At 40.1% G+C, this 20267-nt stretch overlaps 1 protein-coding gene across 1 annotated transcript in view; it reads right to left on the bottom strand.

The window, feature by feature from the left end:
* The window catches only part of Itpr (Inositol 1,4,5,-trisphosphate receptor), a 365063-nt gene that overhangs the window by 108441 nt on the left and 236355 nt on the right, over nt 1-20267 (bottom strand). The window contains exons 31-33 of the mRNA XM_080270492.1: nt 15003-15138; nt 3847-4013; nt 624-714 (exon numbers count right to left, since the gene is read on the bottom strand). Of these exons, the coding sequence (XP_080126618.1) occupies nt 624-714; nt 3847-4013; nt 15003-15138 (394 nt within the window). The remainder of the gene's footprint in view (nt 1-623; nt 715-3846; nt 4014-15002; nt 15139-20267) is intronic.

Genomic DNA, 20267 nt, shown 5'->3' with positions numbered 1-20267 from the left:
TTACTAAGAACAAATGAATGTAAAAACTTGATTCTTATGTAAAGACTTGACACTTTAAGAGTTAACTTCAAAGAGTGAAACAAACGGTGAAAAGCTGGGAACAATAAAAGTTTCCTGAACTGCAGTGAGTGATGAAAACATATTCAGCACTAACCCCCTGAACACCAATAGACAGGTCCAAACTGCATACCCCTAAAGTACTCTGGACTGATTAATAACAATAACACAGTCTTCAACATCATTTCTAATGTTTTTTGTGCTGGAAAATAACAAAATTAAACTGTACAAGATATGAATGAGCTTCAAAACGTGAAATTTAATCAGTCTGATACACACAAAGGTAAAATGAAATTTAGCAAAATATCATTAATGTACAAGAAATCATGATTCACCAATACAAACATCAACTCAGTGAAAATCATAATCAGATTCCCACATCTTCATTACCTAACATTATTTATAGGTTAACACAATCAATTTCCCATACAATACTTTCATTAAGTGAACACTCTTCCTCATTTAACATAATCAGACAACTATGCATTCAACAAAGCTACGATGATTCATGAAGAAAACTGAGAGAAACGAAACGGTGACAACACAAAGCACATTACTGTACTTACCTGAATGGTCTGACTCTGGTCCGAGAATGGTGAGTTGAAGAAGGTGGTGATGATGGTCATGAGCGAGTTGATGACATAGTTCTCTAGCGCTCTGCTCACACCAACACCACGCACACAACACACGCGGGATGAGACAGTCAGCACAGGACAGGGTTGCCAGATTAGTAGTACACACAAAAAATAAGTAAAGTTAACTGTTACCTCACACAGCATGTGCCTAATATATGAGGCGTTTAGTCAAATAATGACAAAAGTGCCAAATATCTAAAACTGAGATTTACGTCAAAACATACCCATCCACCATTTTTCTATCCACTGAAAATGTTTTCATGCATTTTCGTCTTTACAACATGGTTGAAAGTCCTATATAACAAGGTATATTCTTGGCCCAACACACTGCAGGTTGGTACACATGGCCTGTGTCTCTTCCAAGAAAAGTTGTAGTGAAAGAATGATGAACATGCCAGCAAGCACTCCTTCAGGCTGCCAATAAGTGGTGGGACTCATGATGACATCACACTTACAGCCAATCAGCAGCCGTGTTTTGTGGATGTGTCGGCTGGTGGGTGTGACCAGATCCTGACCTTCCCAGTTCTGTTTACACTGTAAGCCACACTGATGTGCTTTGTGTTTATTACATTATTTTCACCTCTGATTTACAGTGATTTATATCACAACATGAGTGACTTATATAGTGATGACAACCAGGAGATACCTGAGCATACACGGAAGTGAAACGTGATCCATCTTCTTGGAAACGTGCAGTTGCCAAGCAAAAACAAAATGTTGTGGAAGCATAAGTGAGTTATAGCACAAAAAAGGAAATGCCAGCAAGAAAAATCAGTCTTCCTTGTAAGTGTGGCTGCATCAACAACTTGGGTAATGATAAAGTGAGTGAACAATTTACAGCTTTGGGGGCAATGAGTGATTATAAGATAGAACAATTACACTGCCAATCATGTGAAAAGTGTTGCAATGAAGCGGCCTCATGTCAAGGGCCATATATCATGCAAGTCACGTATGATTAGTTAACGTGCTGAGTATGCCAATGTGACTTATAAAGTTTATCCATAAACATTCCTCAGCATTTCCAGTTTATGTGAGCGCAGAGTTCATTCTGTACTCAACAAAGCAACTGTAACTGGATCAGTGGAAAATGACAGGCGAGGCATGGTCCTAATCTGAAACAAGTTAGTGATGAACGGATGGCACTAGATCGATGATATACTGGACTACTGTTAACCCTCACCCCCCCCCTTGGAGAACTTAAATACATGCAGCACTACTGTACATGGGTTGGTGATTGTCCTTCTTTTCATTTTTGTGGTTATTTTCATATTATGTCGTTCTTCTCACACAGGTACTATAGTATGGGGTTAATAACTGAACAGCATTATAACCTGATATATCTTATATTTTGCATTTTAATCTTACGTGTCTTAAAGTATTTTACCAGCACTATTTATTGAGCCACTGTTTACTGAAATTGGGCTACAGGTTAATGAGTTATAACAAAACAAATTTTTAACAATGTTTATCTCAAAACACTGACTTGGCATGTTCATCATTATCTGACTAAATGCCTCATATGAACTATGAATTTACAGCACACATAAACACACAAATCAAACTTTTTATATACTGTAATCACAAAATTATCATCACCACTCATCTATCCTTTATTGCTCCAGCAAGAGCATAGGCTTGACTACTAAGTCTAGGTATTTACACTGAGAATTACAAATCAGTCACTCCAAGTGGCATTATGTGAACAATAAATTCCAACCAACACTTTGATTTGAACTCTTCCGTGCCACATCTGCTTGGAATACCTTGGCCTACTAGACCAACAGTACAGTAATCCATTTGTTAGCTATATAGTTACCACCCAAGATATGATTTCCTAGATTAATGGAAACCATACGTTTTGCCACTTAGCGTAGAGTTACATTAAGGTAGACCCACGATGAGTGACTGGAAAGTGGGAACCTCCAGTTTATTTAGTCTATTACCTTCTTTCTGAACACAGAATAAAAGTTTCATTGTACCATTCAGATGAACAGACTTCTTCTATATATATAATAAAAAAAAAAAAAAAAATGTAAACACAGTAATCCAAAGCTGTACTGAAAATAAACTTGTAGTCAAGACTCTCCTACCCCTACTGTTGGCCTGAAGGGATGCTGAAGAGACATGCTTTCCCAGACTGGTATTGATACAACTAGGTGGTGAAGGTGCTCAATTATATAAACACTCCTCTACTCTCTCCCTGTCCTATATGAGGAGGATGGTGAACTGCAGACAAAGGGTAACTTCAGCTTGTATTTCGCAAGGCTCAAGTCTAGATGTGTCTGGGCACAATAACAATAACAAATACTGGTGAAATGCAATTAGATGTGTATTGAAAATCAAATAAAATCAAATGGATAAATGAAAAAACTATGACTTCCACCTGTCTATAATAAATACAGTATGGCTGAGTGGATAGCGATGCTATTAGTCTAGCAGTAAGTCACTATCTGTGAAACTGCTATCTGTGGGGTAAACTTCTTACCTAAATAAGTCAAATTAGTCTGGGACTTTTCAACTACATCCCTATTTTCCATCTTTAACCACATATATCAAGTAGAATGTCAACATTAAAACTATCTTCGATTAAACAGGCAAGGTTAAACAAACTTACTTTTTACTGGTTTTGAGTGGTGATTATTGAATGTTGAGTGTTCTGGTACGGCCTACTAGCAGCTCTCGTCTCGCATTTACCATGAACTGATTCTCTAGGTTTTTTTACCCCTCTTCCACCTCCTACTATCTCTGGTCTTTTGTACTGACTGCCATCATTATTTTGCCCACCAGTTGGACCCATGCCAGAGGTGGAAGCCATTATATTTAGCACACAATTGCCGTAAAGGTGGCCTTGAAAGCACACACACACACACACACACACACACACACACACACACACACACACACACACACACAAATTAACAATGGGATGGAATGGCATCTTGCGAAAAGTGACGATCGCCTTGTGCTCATCTTCAGGGCTGCAGGGTCCTGACCCTGGCTGCCCAGCAGCCTGCTATTCTCTGGTGGCCTATTGCTATCTGTGTAGCATGTCTTGCTATGAGATCGTTTCTATCCTGTCGCTATCCACAAAATTGTTAAGCAAAATAACGCTATCCGTGCGGCCCTACTATAATTGAAAAAAACTATAACCCACTTGTCTGCATGGCGTCTGTCTGGTGGTGCGGTGGCCACTCGAGCCATGTCCACCAGGAATGACTTCTCAAACAGGCTCCAGATGTGGTGTGAGTTGTAAATCTCCTTCATCTCTACCTCTGTGTCGATGTAGCAGTGGTTCAGGAAGTTGATGTAAGCTTCCTTCACCTTTGAGGGTGATCCCGGGGAGCAAATGAAAGATGATGAGCATGGTATGTGAGGGATAGTGAGTTCAAATAGTTCTATCTTAACATGTGAAGTATTGAGGGAAACCAGATTTTAAATGGCTTTACCCTTATCTGTGAAAATGTTAAAAAATACATCATAGTCATTTCAGCTGTATTTGTGAAATAAATGAGGGAAGTGTACTGTATTTCAAATAGTTCTACCTGAATGCGGCACCGCTGGATGTTTGCAATGATTGTTTATTTATGTACCACTGCACGTAACTCCTTCAGCTTGAGGGTTTTGCTGAGTCTGAGTCTAGTAGCAGCAAGAATCATATACAAAAAGATACCTCCAAGCTAAAGAAGTTAAAGGAGATTGCCTCTAACCTCTTCAGAGTGAACGGCCTTTCTAATCCACATCAAACTGTCCACCTATAATACATTTAAATCAAACAGACAATCTTGAGCTGAAGGAGTTTTACAGGCAAATTAAAGCAACTGCTGTATCTGAACTTGAGACTAATGTTTTGAATCTCTATGTTTACTCATGTATCTCTATATTTAAATTTAAGTTTTATTAACACAAGAACTGATTATTTACACATCTGTACATTAGTTATTCAATTATAAAGCACTAATTTTTACACATCCACAACTAATTATCTGCTTGTATTAGAGTAACATCAATTCTGAAGTGTTTAATTCAATACACATCAGCCAATTCTCAACTACAACTTGTCCCAGCAAGGAGTGTGAATCACCATGCAGTTTATATACTGTACTTCAGAAAACACTGGAGTGAGAGTGAGTGATGGGGATGCAGTGATGAATGGGGGAAAATTGTAAAATGTATTATATAAGGCCAATTTAAAAGAACAGGGCAAGTTGGGTGTCATTATTTTTAAGCACACAATGAATATCAGTCTCCTAAAATGGGGTTGTGGATAAAACAGATTATGATAAGCCACATATTTAGGAAATTAAGTGCATCACATGAAGTTAATACAAATGTGTGGTGAAAGTGATGGACAGCTTTGGTCTGTGGGATATATTGTACTCCATAGACTGTGGAAGGTGTCATAAATCCCAGAGAACCTCCAATCTTTAACACTTTAAAATCAACATCAAATTCTGTGGTCAACTCCCAAATGAATAATACATCAGATGCCATTATGAGAAATGTTGGTAAAATTCCCACAATCACACGAGTACAGCAAGTTAATATAAAACCAATTTTCTTATCTGAAAATTCTTCTACACTCCAGCTAGCATCATATAGTATATATATAAATTTTTCTGAATACGGTACTTTTGTTTCATAAACATCAACACAAATCTGCAGGCACACTTTTACAGCCGTTATTATTTTTTATTGTAAAATTTGACTAAAACATCTATGACCTATGACCTCATGGAAGATGTAAGAAAGAATGAAACAATAACCCACCAGAACTGACCAAAATGTTTGATAATAAATACAAGATAACCAGCATGTCATAAACTCTTAACTACAGGGCTGATGTGAATGACATAACTCCCTCCACACAGCAGCTTACTAAGACTGGTGGTGGTGGTGGTGGTGGTGGCGGCGGAGGGGAGGGGGCATACAAATGCTATACCAATAAGTGTGAGACTGGACTGTGTGTGTGACTGAAGCTTAAACCACTCAAGGAGTTTAACAACACCCACCAGAAATAAATTCAAGGAGCAGTTTCATGTATGGCCTCTGAACAGTGTTTCTGAATACCAAGTACAGCAATGTCTAAGTGCATAGAGGTGTAATTCTTGTAGTCACATGCCATGACGGACTACAGGTCAGGAAGGCTTTAAACAAACCAGCGATTATGATGTCATGTGCTGATGAAATGTGTCAACACAGAAAAGGTACTTTGCATAATGCATACAGTGTACCACAAACATAATGGAAACAAGTTTACCAGCAAATATCATAACGGTCATGATAATAGTAACACTGGTAATAATACTGTAATAAGAATAATGAAATAATAATAATTAAAAAAAAAAAAAAATAATAATAATAATAATAAAGGTATATTTGGGGGGGGGGGGAACACACGACTGCTAACGAGATCCCAATGCATAAACTTGTTATTAGGGTACTGTCTTGTACTTTGCAAGTTAGTACGGACAACACTTCTAACTCCCCCAGTTGGGGACACAACAAACCTCTCCATAAATATTTTTATTTATGATATATACCCAATACAGGTAATGGAGAAGGATGCTTGTATTTGGTGGCACCAACATAACATCCTCAACTTCCTCTCTATCCCTCAAAAGTGGATGGTATATTGCACGTGAAGGACAACTTCAGCCTGCAGTCCACCATGTTCACTTTTGGATGAGCCTGGGGCCACAATAACAACAACACCATACTGACATAATCTTGTATCAAATCTGAAAACAAGTATTGCCTCATAAATAATACCTCAGTTATGCCTCTCCATCAAAGAACCTGAACCTAAAGCAAGCCAAGATGGTGTACAGTTTTAACATCCTGGTTCATCATCTGATGACCTGGGGTTCAAATCCTGGCAGGGGAAACAGGGATATAAAGTACTACAACCTCTTGCTGTGTTCATGCAAGGAAGTGCATGCTGAAACTATCAACTTGAGTTTGTCAGGTTCATAAGCTTTGTTATTTAATCCCAGCAATATGATAATACTGTACTACTTTTATTGTGGCCCCTTTGAGCAATATCATGAGGAAGGATATCTCACAGTAGATGGTTTTGTAAATGGTTTTGACAGTATCTGTTAGTCCTATCACTACCAGAAGTTTTCCTAAGCAGGCACTTGTACATTAATAATAGAGAGAGAATATCTCACATTAAAAATAGAGAGAGAATATCTCACTGTAATAAAAGGGGATACACACTGTATGTATGCATTAAAAATAAAAAATCCATTAGATTATGATCCAAACAGTAGTGTATATGTGGGTGGGTTGGTGTATGTGCATGGGAGGTGAATGTCACAGAAGCACTCCCTCTTTCTTGGTTCCATCGAGCTCCAAGACAGCACATATTCACAAAAATGCAACATAATAACTAAAATAGAAAGCTTACATGAATAATTAAAATGACACAGGTATGCATGAATAGACAAACACATACTGTAATATATGTATATTATACATAAATATCTGCAAAACACACAGAACATACAACACTATTCTAATTCATAAAAACAATGCCAACAAAATTTTCTAGAAAAATTCGGCCTCTAAGACTAAGAAGCCAGCATGCACGAGGAAACACACTATAATCTAGGAAAAGAAATATATCATTAGTTGCACTCTAAATTCATACGCAACAAAATTATACCTCTGCTCTCTCTTTCTCCTCATTTTTCCTTTTTTTTCCCCAAAAAAAAAATTTCTAAAATGCTCAAGCTGCTGCATATTCATGTTTCTAACTCTCTCAGCCACTAAAATGAGTGTTTAATTCCTTTAGTGCGATGACATATCGATTCTGTTATTCTTTTGCTACTACCAAATGATTTTAGTTGGCTCTGGGGATGCTTCTCATGGCAGAGATTAATGCACATTATAACCAACCACTCTGATATGAAAGTCTCCCCCTAGATGAATAAAACCTTATGGATGTAACAAAATTAATGAAAGTAAAAGATGTCAACATAGTGATGGGATAAATACTGTAGGTGGCGTACTACAAACCATGCTGACACTGCTAACTGAAGAAGCTATGCCTCTGCTCACATTCAAGAGTGATTCATATCTTAATACAGTACAGACTCTCAAATCCAAAATGCTTGGGTCCAAAGGCTTAAAAGAAAATGGGATAAACTGGAAAGTAAAGTCATTATGATACCTATGAAAAAAGCATGTAAAAAAACAGTACCATCAATAATAAATGCAATGAAGTACCTTGCACGGGTATCAATAATATATTATCTGTTGTGATACTTGTCCACAAATAAACTTTGTCTTCAAATATCCACTGACTGTGTGAGGACAGATGATATCAACATCCCCTGTTATATTAAAAATTATTTTGGAAAATGGATGTTAAGATTTGGGAGACTGCACTGTACAACTGAAATGGCTTTGTGCTGTAACAAAGGATGGCTTTAACTTTAAGCAGTATACGTGCTTCACCTTCAAAAACAAAGTAGACAATCTAAAATTTATATGTATGAAATACAAAATTCAAAGACTAAGTATTCATCCTACACAAAGTTCAAAACATTAACAAAAACATTAACTTTTTCTTGTACATAAGCATAACAGCCATGACAGTATACAAATATTTCATTCCTTTAACAAAAGCTTTTAATTTACCAATATGAATGAAATCTTTGGTAAAATTTCTGCTTGTGCAAAACAGCACAGATGGTTGGCAAAAAAGGTACCTCTTGTACAGCATGACACGTGGCCAATAACTCTTGAATCTATGGTTGAAAGGCCGGTCAGGAGGTGCAAGACAAGTTCAAGTGCCTTTACCAGTAACTGACTTCGTTTGGGGAACCATGGTATAAATGTGAACGGTAAGAAAAATGCATACACCAGTACACTAAGAACCTTTTGTTCTGTTCTTACTTGGGCTGGTGGTTGGTGAAGCAATAAAAAAACAAGAAATCTATCTATCTATTGCCAGACGCCTCAATCCCGTTTGGGGTGGCCACAAACAAATCGCCTCCAAGTCGCCCTGTCCCCCGCCATTTCACTGCCCTGCTCCCAACTCACACCCCCCTCTCTCATATACCTCTCCACCCCATCCCTCCATCTCATCCTCGGTCTCCCCCTCCCTCTTCCACCCTCCACCTCACTCACATACACTCTCTTCGTCAATCTTTCACCCTCCATCCTCTCCACATGGCCAAACCACCTCAGTGTGTTCCTCACAACGCTTCCTATCACATCCACATCCCCACCACAACGCTCCTTTATATCCTCATTCGTCAGCCTGTCTCTCCACGTGACTCCACAGGCTCCTCTTAAATAACTCATTTCCACTGCTCTCACTCTTGACTTGTGTCCTTCCAACAATGTCCAAGCTTCACTTCCGCACGTTAGAGTTGGTATCACAATACTGTCATGTAGTAACTTTTTTACTTCCATGCTCACTTCCCTGTTTCTTATCACTGCTTTTAAGGAACCAGCAACCTTTCTTCCCTGCTGTACCCTTTCAAGCACTTCACCCTCCAAACCTCCATCCTTACTCATCACACTACCCAAATACTTAAACGTACTCACATTTTCCAATTCCTCACCATCCAACCTTGCTGTACATTCACTGACTTCACCTCTCTCAAAGACCATCACTTTACTCTTCCCTACATTCACCTTTAGGTTCCGTTTCTTACACACTCTCTCAAACTCATCCACCAAGCCTTGCAGCTCCCCTTCGTCTTCACTCAACAACACAGTATCATCTGCAAACAACAGTACAGGGAGTTTCCAAACACTATCCTCTCTCACCAGGGCCACTCCAACATCCACTACCCTACCTTGTACCTCTTTTATTACCCCATCCATGTACAGATTGAACAACCATGGAGACATGACACATCCCTGTTTCAAACCAACTTTCACAGAGAAAAATTCACTTAGTTCACCATCCACACGCACTGCAGCCTTCGCACCATCGTACATACTCTTCACAGCATTCAACAACTTCCCATCTACTCCATATATTCTTAACACTTTCCACAATCCTTGTCTATCCACCCTGTCATATGCTTTCTCCAAATCCATGAAAGCCGCATACAACTTCTTTCCCTTCTCTAGAAACTTTTCCACTAAAGATCTAAGAATGAATATCTGATCTACACAACCTCTTCCCTTCCTAAAGCCTCCCTGTTCTTCTCCAACTAATTTCTCTGTTCTTTCTCTAACTCTGTCTATAAGTAACCTACCATACACTTTTCCTATTATACTAAGAAGACAAATGCCCCTATGATTACCACACACTTCTTTTTCCCCTTTTCCTTTGTACAAGGGAATAATTATACCTGACTTCCAATCCTCCGGGACTCTACCTTCCTCCCAGGCCAATCTGCACATCTTCCACATCCATTCTACTACTATCTCTCCCCCATGCTTCAGCATTTCACCACACACTCCATCAATTCCTGGGGCTTTCCCCGATTTAACTTTCTTCATTGCTTCCACAACTTCCATCCTACTGATTTCTTCCTGTCTTCTCACCTCCCTCCTTCTCCCAGCCATTCCCCAGCCACTTATACTCGCATTACTTCCATCCTCCACGTTCAACAATTCCTTAAAGTGTTCTCTCCATCTGCTCACTTTTTCTCCCTTCTCCACTAGTAATCTACCATTTTTATCTTTCACTCCCCTGCTAACTTCACTTCCACCCTGTCTTACTCTTTTCACTTCTCTCCAGAACATTTTCTTACAGTCCCTCCACTTTACACTCAAATTCCTTCCAAATTCCTCATCCACTCTCTTCTTACTCTCTCTTACTAATCTTTTCACCTCTCTCTTCCTTTCCACATATAACTCTCTCTTCCGCCTCTCAACTTCTTCCACGCCCCTATTTCTCATCCATTCATTGTATGCTTTCTTCTTTTGTGCCACAGCCTGTTTCACCTCTTCAGTCCACCACGCTGTTCCTTGCACCCCCCTCCGTCTTCTCTTCCTTCCACACACCACATCACATGCTGCACATATTTCTTCTGTAAATATCTTACACACACCTTCCACGTCTCCCATCTGCTCCAATTCATATTTGCCCAATCGTTCCTCCACTTCTCTCTTATACTCTGCCTTTTTCTCATCCTCTTGTAACCTTTCCACTCTCCTTGCAACTACTCCTTCCTCTCGTCTTTCCCTTCTTCTATTCCTCCATCTTACTTGCAACCTAATTCTGGCCACCACCAAGTAGTGGTCAGAAAGTCCACTCCCCCAACCTCTATACACTCTTGCATCCTTTACACATCTTCGCATCCTTTCATCCACACACACATAATCAATCACTGCTTTCCTTTCATTCAGTTCACCACCCACCCTTCTCATCACTCGCCATGTATACCTGTGGATCATTTTATGCCTGAAGAGGGTATTGGCTATTACCAACCCCCTCCCAGCACAAATGTCCACTAGCGCACTCCCATTCTCATCTATCTCAGCAGGCACACCCCACTCACCAACTATTCCATCCACCTTCACATTACCAACTTTACCATTCATATCACCAATCAAAAACACTCTCTCACTCCTTCCAAACTTTTCCATGCACACTTCCACATTTGTCCAGAACTCTTCTCTCACTCTTCTAGCACGATCTTGCGTTGGCGCATACACACACACAATCGCCCACATTTGTATTCCAACTTTCAACTTTACCCACACAATCCTTGACCCAACTGATCCATACTGTCTTATGCTCTTCTTCCATCTTTTACTCACAACTATACACACTCCTTCCTTTGCCCTCTCATTCTCATCTACTCCTGCACATATACCCCATCCATACTCCCATTCTCTCACACTTTCTCCTCTCCATTTTGTTTCAGTTATTCCACATACATCCACTTTCGCATCCTCAAGCACCTGGACAATCTCTCTCTCTTTCACCTCATCATTCGCTCCTCTTACATTCCATGTACACATTACCAAGTCCTTTGTCCGGTCCTGGGTCGTCAACGTTTGGTCAGTCCTTGTCCGAGGCTTCTTGTTTGTTTTTTTAGTTAGTTGTTTTCCGGGGAGGGGCACTAACCCTCCGCCAACCCTTTTAGTCGCCTTTTACGACAAGCAGGGATACTGGGGGAGAATTCTTGAAAACCCCCCTACCCCCTTACTCTGTTCTGACCATTATGATTGAATGGATGAATTATGCAAGAAGATGCATATGACAAGGGCTGCACCCTTTTTAACATCTTCAATCTGATGAAGAATTCTTTACTTCATTCTTGCTACCTTCAGACAATTTCATTCAGCTTCAGATATAATGTACTTACTGAACTGGAAGGGTTACAAAGAACCTTCATTAACTCCTTGACTGGCAAACATTACTCATATGCTGAACAAATGATCTGGAAGTAACAAGAGTAACTGAAAAAAAAAAAAGTCATCAGATTGAAGACATACACCTGGCAGATGTCGGAATGGTCTCTAACCTAAGGGCATATGAATAATAAGGGTGCTCGAGAAGGACACCATACAGTGGCACATATAAAGCTGGGCAGATAGTCTGCTGCCCACTTGTACAGATGTCTCTCAGCCCCCTCCCTCTTCTCCAAGATGAGGATGGTAAATTGCTGGAGAAAGGCAACTTCAGCCAGCAGTCCACTGGATTTGCATGAATCTGGGCCAATAACTAATATTGTACTCCCTACGTGTCAAGTGGGGTTGGTGGAGGATTAGTGCCCCTCCCTGTAAAACAATTAACTTTAAGCCCTTGGCCACCCCGTTTGGGATACATGGCGTTTGGCAATGAATGAATGTACTACTATTATGACAAATATTTTTATGCTGATCATTTTGTCTTTGACATGGAGCCAAGTACTGTATTTTAAATGATAGAATGAGAAAAGGATAGATGCATGGCCCATTTCACTAGGCTTTTTGTTGACAGATCTCCTATTTTTTTGTTTTCTTGTTTTCTGTTTGTGGACCCAAAGTCAGGAGATTGGAGAATACAATAAAAATATCACCGGAGAAGACAGCAAAACTGAGACACACAGTTTATTGCTCACTGTACTGTTGTGACTACCTTCCACAACCTTTTATATGTGTGGACAGCTTTACCACTGAAGGGCTGCAAAACATTAAGTTCTGTTTCGGGAGAATTAACCTACCCTCACCCTATGCTTCTTGGTGTGGAATGATTTCAGAGAGTAAGGTGGGAAGTGTACGTGAAATACGACCTGTTGGAGTGGCAGTGAGTATGAGTGAGAGTTTATATATATCACTGAGGAAACTTCAGCAGGGTGTGAGCATGTGTGAACATATGAAAAGACATACAAATACACTAACCTGAGGGATCAAACCCAGGTCAGAATGGACACTGAGAGTAACTAGGTGAAAAGATGAACAGATCTGAACTGACAGAGCCTCCATGGCTCTACCAAATAAAATATATGATGAGGTTCTGAGACAGGATTTCAAGGTTAGGGGACCTGACTAGAATGCTGTACAAGATACAGCAGCTGAGAAAGAAGCAGTCAGGTGGAAGGTTGACTCAGACATGTAACATTGCCTTATAATACATAAACTCTAAAATAAGGGTAAAACAAAAGAATGCCAAAACACTGGGGGACTGGAATGAAGCAATGCCCGATTACTAAAAGGCTGGAACAAAGAGATCTTGCTGTACATAACACACACAGTCTGGGCACCTGAACAAGTCCTGAACCACAAACCGAGAACAAATCACAAGCCTGCATCTGAATCACACTCACAATTATGAAAGCATAGGGGTAAACCTGAGACCCTGCAGTGTGAAGAATCCATCACACTGGTTCTACATGTACCCAGCCTACTGATGCTCACATCGTATGTTTGAATGAGGTGCTTATGCTTTCAAGTATACAGCTGCTATATTCCTCACTTGTCATTAAGGTGCTTGTGAATAAACTTTTATTTTTCACTTTGATTATTATTCATGTATGTGTGTGTATATGACTGAATTATGCACCTGGTGCATTACTTTAAAGCTGTATAACTTAAGAACAGAATTTGCCTGCACATATCACAGACAATAACTTAATCCTTTACTAGTGTAAGCCTTACTATGCTGGATATATGTAGGGCCAAAATGTGTGAGCCATCAACTCTCACTACCTTCAGGGTCTCACAGTCAACTAAATAATAAAGGCATCCATAAAGAGTAAAAGAAAAACATGTAAGGAAGCCAGGCGTGAACATCTAGGGTAGTGTGGTCAGGGTGTGGGTGTTTACACTACCTCAATGATACACTCTGGGTGCGTCACAATCGATACAATGTCGTCAAGTGTTATCAGACTGTGGCATTTAATCTCCGTGTAAACGTTCTTCCCTTCCGTCAATTCTGCCAGAAGGTTCACCAGCTCTATGTGGTACCTGGGAGAGAATTGAGGGTCAGACCAAGTTGGGTTTTTTTAGGAGGTCATTAGGGCCTCTGAGATGCCGTGTCTTCAGAGGGTAGGACAGATGAACAGCCACAGCCAACATCACCAATGTTTATTCCTGAAAAGTTTAAGACCATTATTCCAGTCAAGGTGAGGGATTAACTGCCTTACATGTTGCTTCAGTTTGGTCCAGTCATAATGATTTTGATAAATGATATTAACGTGTTACCACACAACACACATCACATGCAGTACATCACATTAATAAGTTGCAATCTTGCCAATATCCTTCCAATAAAAGACAAGCTTTGTGCTGGTAGTATATGACAAATCCTTGATTTATATACCGTAACATCGTGCTTTGCATACCAGAATGTTTTTTCAGATAATCAGGAAACAAAATCCTCAATTGACTCATCTTTCTCTAATTTTACCATATATAATACTTGTACAGTATATATTTGGTTAATCAGGGAAAAACAATTCAAAATTATTTGCTCATAAGCTTTAATTTTGCTTAAATAAAGTCTTACATAATAACCATTGTTTACAGTGTCTTAACAACACTGTTGTACCACTCATATCAGTCCACAATTCTTCAAGGTTCACAAGAGCTGGACTGCTGTGGGATGTCACAAAGAATGTCCACACAAGTAGCAAACCACAACAACAAAGCATATGTGGTAATTAAGAATTTTTTATGAATTATGGACATGATCCATGATAAGAAGCTTCTTTGTGGCCACAACCATCATGAGTGCCCCAAGACAGAGACTACACACAAACACCACAGTCATGCAACACACAGCACAGCAAAACATCACCCAAGCAGTTAATCCCCCAACCTTGACTGGACCCCACAATCACAGTTCCCAGCATTCAAAGACATCCCACGAGACACCAGACAGTGGGAGGACCTAGGTGGCCATATTACCTCAGGGATACAGTCCTTGTGCTCTACCATGGCCACAATGTCGTCAAGGGGCAGGAGGCTGTGACACTTGATCTCAGTTGAGGCGTTCTTCCCCTCCGTACAGCATGCCAGCAGCTTTACCAGTTCTATGTGGTACCTGCAACGTCGCTCTTAAAGTTATTTGGGGAACAAAAAAACTAAAAATTATGTAGATCGTCAGATAATACACAATCCCATGCATGAAAAACTTCACTTACACCAGCTGAGAAATTTACTCTGGCACCTTAACAACAGATATGAGCACAATCCATCCATATATAATGGCTGCCAGGTGCAGATTTTTTTTTTTTTTTTTTTTTTACGTGTCCGACTCTGGGCAAAGGCTTCAGGGCCTATTGCTTGGGGGCCGTGACCTACTCCAAGGACCGGTAGTCCTCCTACACCTCCACATGTCACCACTTCAGTGCTAACACCCACCATCCATATTGAATACATGCAAGGGCTGTCTCATACAGGACTGGTGTATTGGTACAGTATTAGCAAGGGTATTTTTACGACATGTCGGCGGGTCATCTGGTAGATCAGGAAAGTCTGCTTTTTTAGGAAATTCAAATCCTTAAACTGTTCCCTGCCCCAGCTGGGATTCGATCCTGGGTCCATTAGGACTGCAGGTCGCCTCTCTACCGATTCAGCCACTGCCTCCCCCAAATGAATGGTTATAGCTCTTACCTGTAACCAAGGAGGATGAGTGAAACATCCAGCTGGTGGAAGTGACAGATTATGTGGAAGACATCTGATACAGTTAGCCCCCATATTAAGAATCTAACTTGGGTGATAATACCATGAAAGCAACAATCATACTAATTATGGCAATAAGGCTACAATGCCTTATATTCCATCTAGAATAAGGTCCTATGGTTCATAAGTGTGCATGACTGCCTACAGTACAAATGCTGAGTGGCTGGGACACCACATTCATACACCAGTTGAAAAGGGAGAGAATTTCAAGTTCCCACTCTTGTCTACTTTAGTCAACTTTTATGATACTCATGAGATATGTCAGTAGAACTGATCTCTGTTACGAAAAAAAAATTATAAGATGCAGCTTTAAATGGCTAAAGCTGGAATAATGGGTGGCTTACTGTACTGTGCTCAGTGTCTCAAAGTTAGGTATGACAGAGGTACTGAACTATGGTACTACTAAACCATATAAAGTACTACAGTAAGGTACTACTGACTGTACAAAGGGCATTAATAAAGTATATATATGTGCCAATCAACTATATAAAAGTACAGCGCTATATATAAAGGTATTACTAAACTGCAAAAGGGAACAAAATGAACTATATGTAAGGTTCCGCTGAACTGCATAAAGGCATTACTAAAGTGCACAATGGCAGAGGGCTAAATACTGTGGCTACCAGGAAGGTGAGGTGTGGAGGCTATAAAAAGAAACTGGATATTATGGTTCGTGCATTCCATTAAATAAACAGATAAACAGCAAACTGAAGATTTGCACATTAATGTATCCTTTGAGGGCTATTTAAGAATCTGAAGAAGTAATGAAGCTACTGTACTTAACACCTACAGATTAATTCAACTGGTGAGGTATGCCATTGGGAGCTATAGGGATTTTTATCTATTATTTATTATAATTACTATTATTATTATTATTATTTTGCTGCATACAGCATGATGCTAGTCACTGTATATACTGTGTCATTTCTGAAAACTAAATACATAAAGGCCAAAGTTCACAGTGCAAGCCTATTAATACAACAGAAGATAATATGATGTAATATTAAGGAGAATATATCTCTTAACAAAGAGGTGTTATGTAAGCTTTTAAGCCCATGAGAAAATGGGCAAAAGAAGAAAACTATGAAGGTTATCCCTAAACTTCAGTACAAAGGTACAGTACGTTGAAATCTCACAAACTGTGCAATCCTGAATAGCGGATTCATAGTATGCAGCAACATCATGCAACAGCTTGCAATATTGATAACTCGCAGAAATTACACAAAATTTGCGAGTGCAGCCCAAAAAGTGACATTCTTTCAATGCCTCGTGTCATACATGCCATAATTACCTCAAGCCCATGTGTCCAACCAGGTGTAAACCAATTGTAGTCAAGCATGGCAATTACTAAACCAATCATATTCAAGCATAGCAGTTACTACAAGCCAATCACAGCACTTCCCCCCTCCCCCAACACCAAGCATGAAGGATGCAAACTTGACGTCCCAGCATCTGGCTCAGTGCATTGTCTCCTCTTCATTGTTAGCGTGTGGTTCTGGTGTGGTTTACAAGGATTCCCCCCCCCCCCCGTGCTTCCTCCGCTTGCCCATTGTTGCCATGGCCAATTGTAACCCTCCTAAACCTACTTCTTTGAGGATGGGGAAGAAGAAGCCAACATTAACTTACACACAAAAGTCTGATGTAATTAGGAGGACTGAAGGTGGTGAAAAGAAGCCAAAGTTGCCCACCATTATGGGCTCAATGAGGTAATTCTTTACCTGACAGGCGATGTGATTCCACCTATATTATAACAAACTGATGATCTCACATTAAGTAATTTTCGTACATATGCAACATGGTACTGTACATATGCAACATGGATTGTTAACTGTTGAATCGTGACTGCAAGAAGTGAGTGGACAAAAACAATATATACATATTTTGGGGTATTTAAGGAAGTAGGCAGGTCTCCTGCAGCAATGTTTACCAACAATCTCTCCAACTGGCCATGTTGTTTACAAACAACCGCTCTGACTGGTCGCATCAAGTGTATCACGCATTCTAAATCCTCATTCATAGCTTTCAGAGATAAGTTTATAAAAAAGCCCAGTAGCTGTGGTAATCCACAAATAATAACAAAAAACCTGTGAAAGACTCATTTCGATAGAAAATACGGAAAGGCTGCAGCCGTTTGGGAAAGAATTAATCTCACCAAATCAACGGCTCTTACAGCGATAAGGAGGCGGTGGAGGGTGACGATGACTACACTTCTGTTGCCTCCACACTGGACTATGAGAGGTTCCTGAGGGAGGTTGATGAGAAGGAAGCGGCACAGAGGCAGCAGCACACTCGCCCCGTGCTAAGAGGCCGTAGTCCGCCTCAAGCCTTGGAACCCCACTCCCCCTCCCCAGGCCATTCAAGCAACATTGTCATTCAGATTCAGGTAAGAATCTTACAATACTATTCATTCCCATTAAATATGCATTAGTAATTTCTTTTCCAGGATGTTAGTGTTTGCTGGTGACCGGTTTGATGTGAGTTTGGGGGTAAGGGGGGCAACTATTCCAAGACGACAGACCCATAAGTAATTTCCCCCATAAGATTAGTTACTTCTACACTACGGAATTCTAAAATCGTGGCATGTGCTCAGTCTCATAAAGCCAAGATTAAGGAGATACCACTGTAGTAACCTTTTCTTGTTCCCACGGAAAATGTGAAGGACTAATTAATTTAGACTACAAAATTCTTCTAACATAGCTTCAGTATATCTCTAACATGGACTGTAAAATGCTACAGATTCAAAACAGTAGGCTATTCATCCATGCTACTTCTGAGAGTTTCAGAAAACTTACGCCTCTAGGAACAGCATATGGTGTTTAAGGGTTTAATTTAGACTCAAATCTGTGAGAAGTAATGAAACAGTACTGCAAAGGCAGAATGGCAGGTTTGGACCTGATTATGGTTAAGAGAAGGTCAACACTTGAACATGGCTAACAGCCAATGCCATATTACCCCCTTCAAGATGTACAAGCCCGAAGCTAGGCTAATGTAGTCAAGTGCTTTTATGGGTAGATGACCAGCTTATTACCCTTAGTTGTATTATATTTATATATATATATATATATAAAACTTTGTCACCACTTGGGGATCAAAACTAAGGATGGCTATCTCTCTGACAAGGGTGTTCTAACCATTACACCACCAGGCAAAAGTGAAAAGAAGTGGGTAAAAGAAGGTAGACTGAAGAGGAGTGGAAGGACAGCAGTGTACATGAGGTGGTGGATGGGAAGCAAAAGAGTGAGAGAGGGACAGGAAGTGGATGAAATGCGAGAAGGGGAGTGAGAGAGGGACAGGAAGTGAATGAAATGCGAGAAGGGGAGTGAGAGAGGGACAGGAAGTGAATGAGACAGGGAGTGATACAGGGTCAGGAAGTGGATGAGATGGGCAGTGATACAGGAAGTGGATGAGATAGGAAATGATACAGGAAGTGGATGATAGAGCAATGAAGAATGGGACAGCATAGCAAAAATACATTTGGAGATGGTGAGTGGAAGGAGAGTGATGGAGGACAAGGTAGTGGAGGAATGCTAAAGAAAGTGGAATTAGTGAAAGGAAGTGAAACCATGAGGGAGTGGGAGGGCAGATAAATGATGAAAGAAGGGAGACTGGTGAAAGGTGAGAGAGAATGGGGTGGCTGTTGAAAGGAAGAGTAAGAGATAGCAAGGGAGGGATGATGAAAGATGGAAGAGAGGAGGGGGACTGGTGCAAGAAGAGAGAGAGAGAGAGAGAGAGAGAGAGAGAGAGAGTGGACTGGTGAAAGAAGAGAGAGATGGGGGGAGGATGGTGCAAGGAGAGAGAATGGGGGATCAGCAAAAGGAGAGAAAGTTGGGGACAGGCAAAAGGAGAGAGAGTGGGGGGTTGGTAAGGGATCTGAAAAGCTATGTAAGTAAGAGATGCTTATAATTCTCTAACTTGGGTGACATGAATAACATTGACCCTCCTACTGTAAACTGCTACTGACAGCCAAGAAAGTTCTGGTACACTGTTGTAAAGAAATAACCGAATTTACATGCAGCAGAAAAAAAAATGTAATACCTGTAATATTAACTTACCAACAGCAAGCAACTAAGATGCAGTAAAATCTCATTAAGGAGGACTAATGAGGGGGGTGTATGTCTTAACAAGCTGTCCATCATACAGCAAAATTACAGAATTCAGCAGTTTCTCTGCATATCCGTTTACTTTTTACTATTCAAAAATTTACAGTGTTTTATTCAATTAGCAACAAAAGAAAGGGAAATTAAACAAACAGTGAGAAGGTTCTGGAGTCATGCTTGTGGCTTTGCTGGTCTATGTTTACTCGCTTTGGAAGTAACTGCCTCATTTTACTTGCCCACATTAACAGTAAGTCTGCAATAAAGGCATTTTACTTTATTTTCCAATTCCAAAAAATTTTCAATCTCAATTATAGTACTTTTTCAGTTCCTCACATATTCTCCAGCTTTGTTCACAAAAACTGCCACATCATGCAAGTGCCTTATGGGAATG

This window comes from Coenobita brevimanus, chromosome 41 (assembly GCF_032717465.1).
Source record: "Coenobita brevimanus isolate Jiangsu-jjx chromosome 41, ASM3271746v2, whole genome shotgun sequence".
NCBI lineage: Eukaryota > Metazoa > Arthropoda > Malacostraca > Decapoda > Coenobitidae > Coenobita > Coenobita brevimanus.
Note: the sequence above shows the minus strand (reverse complement) of the source record. Positions and strands in the feature narration are given on the sequence as shown.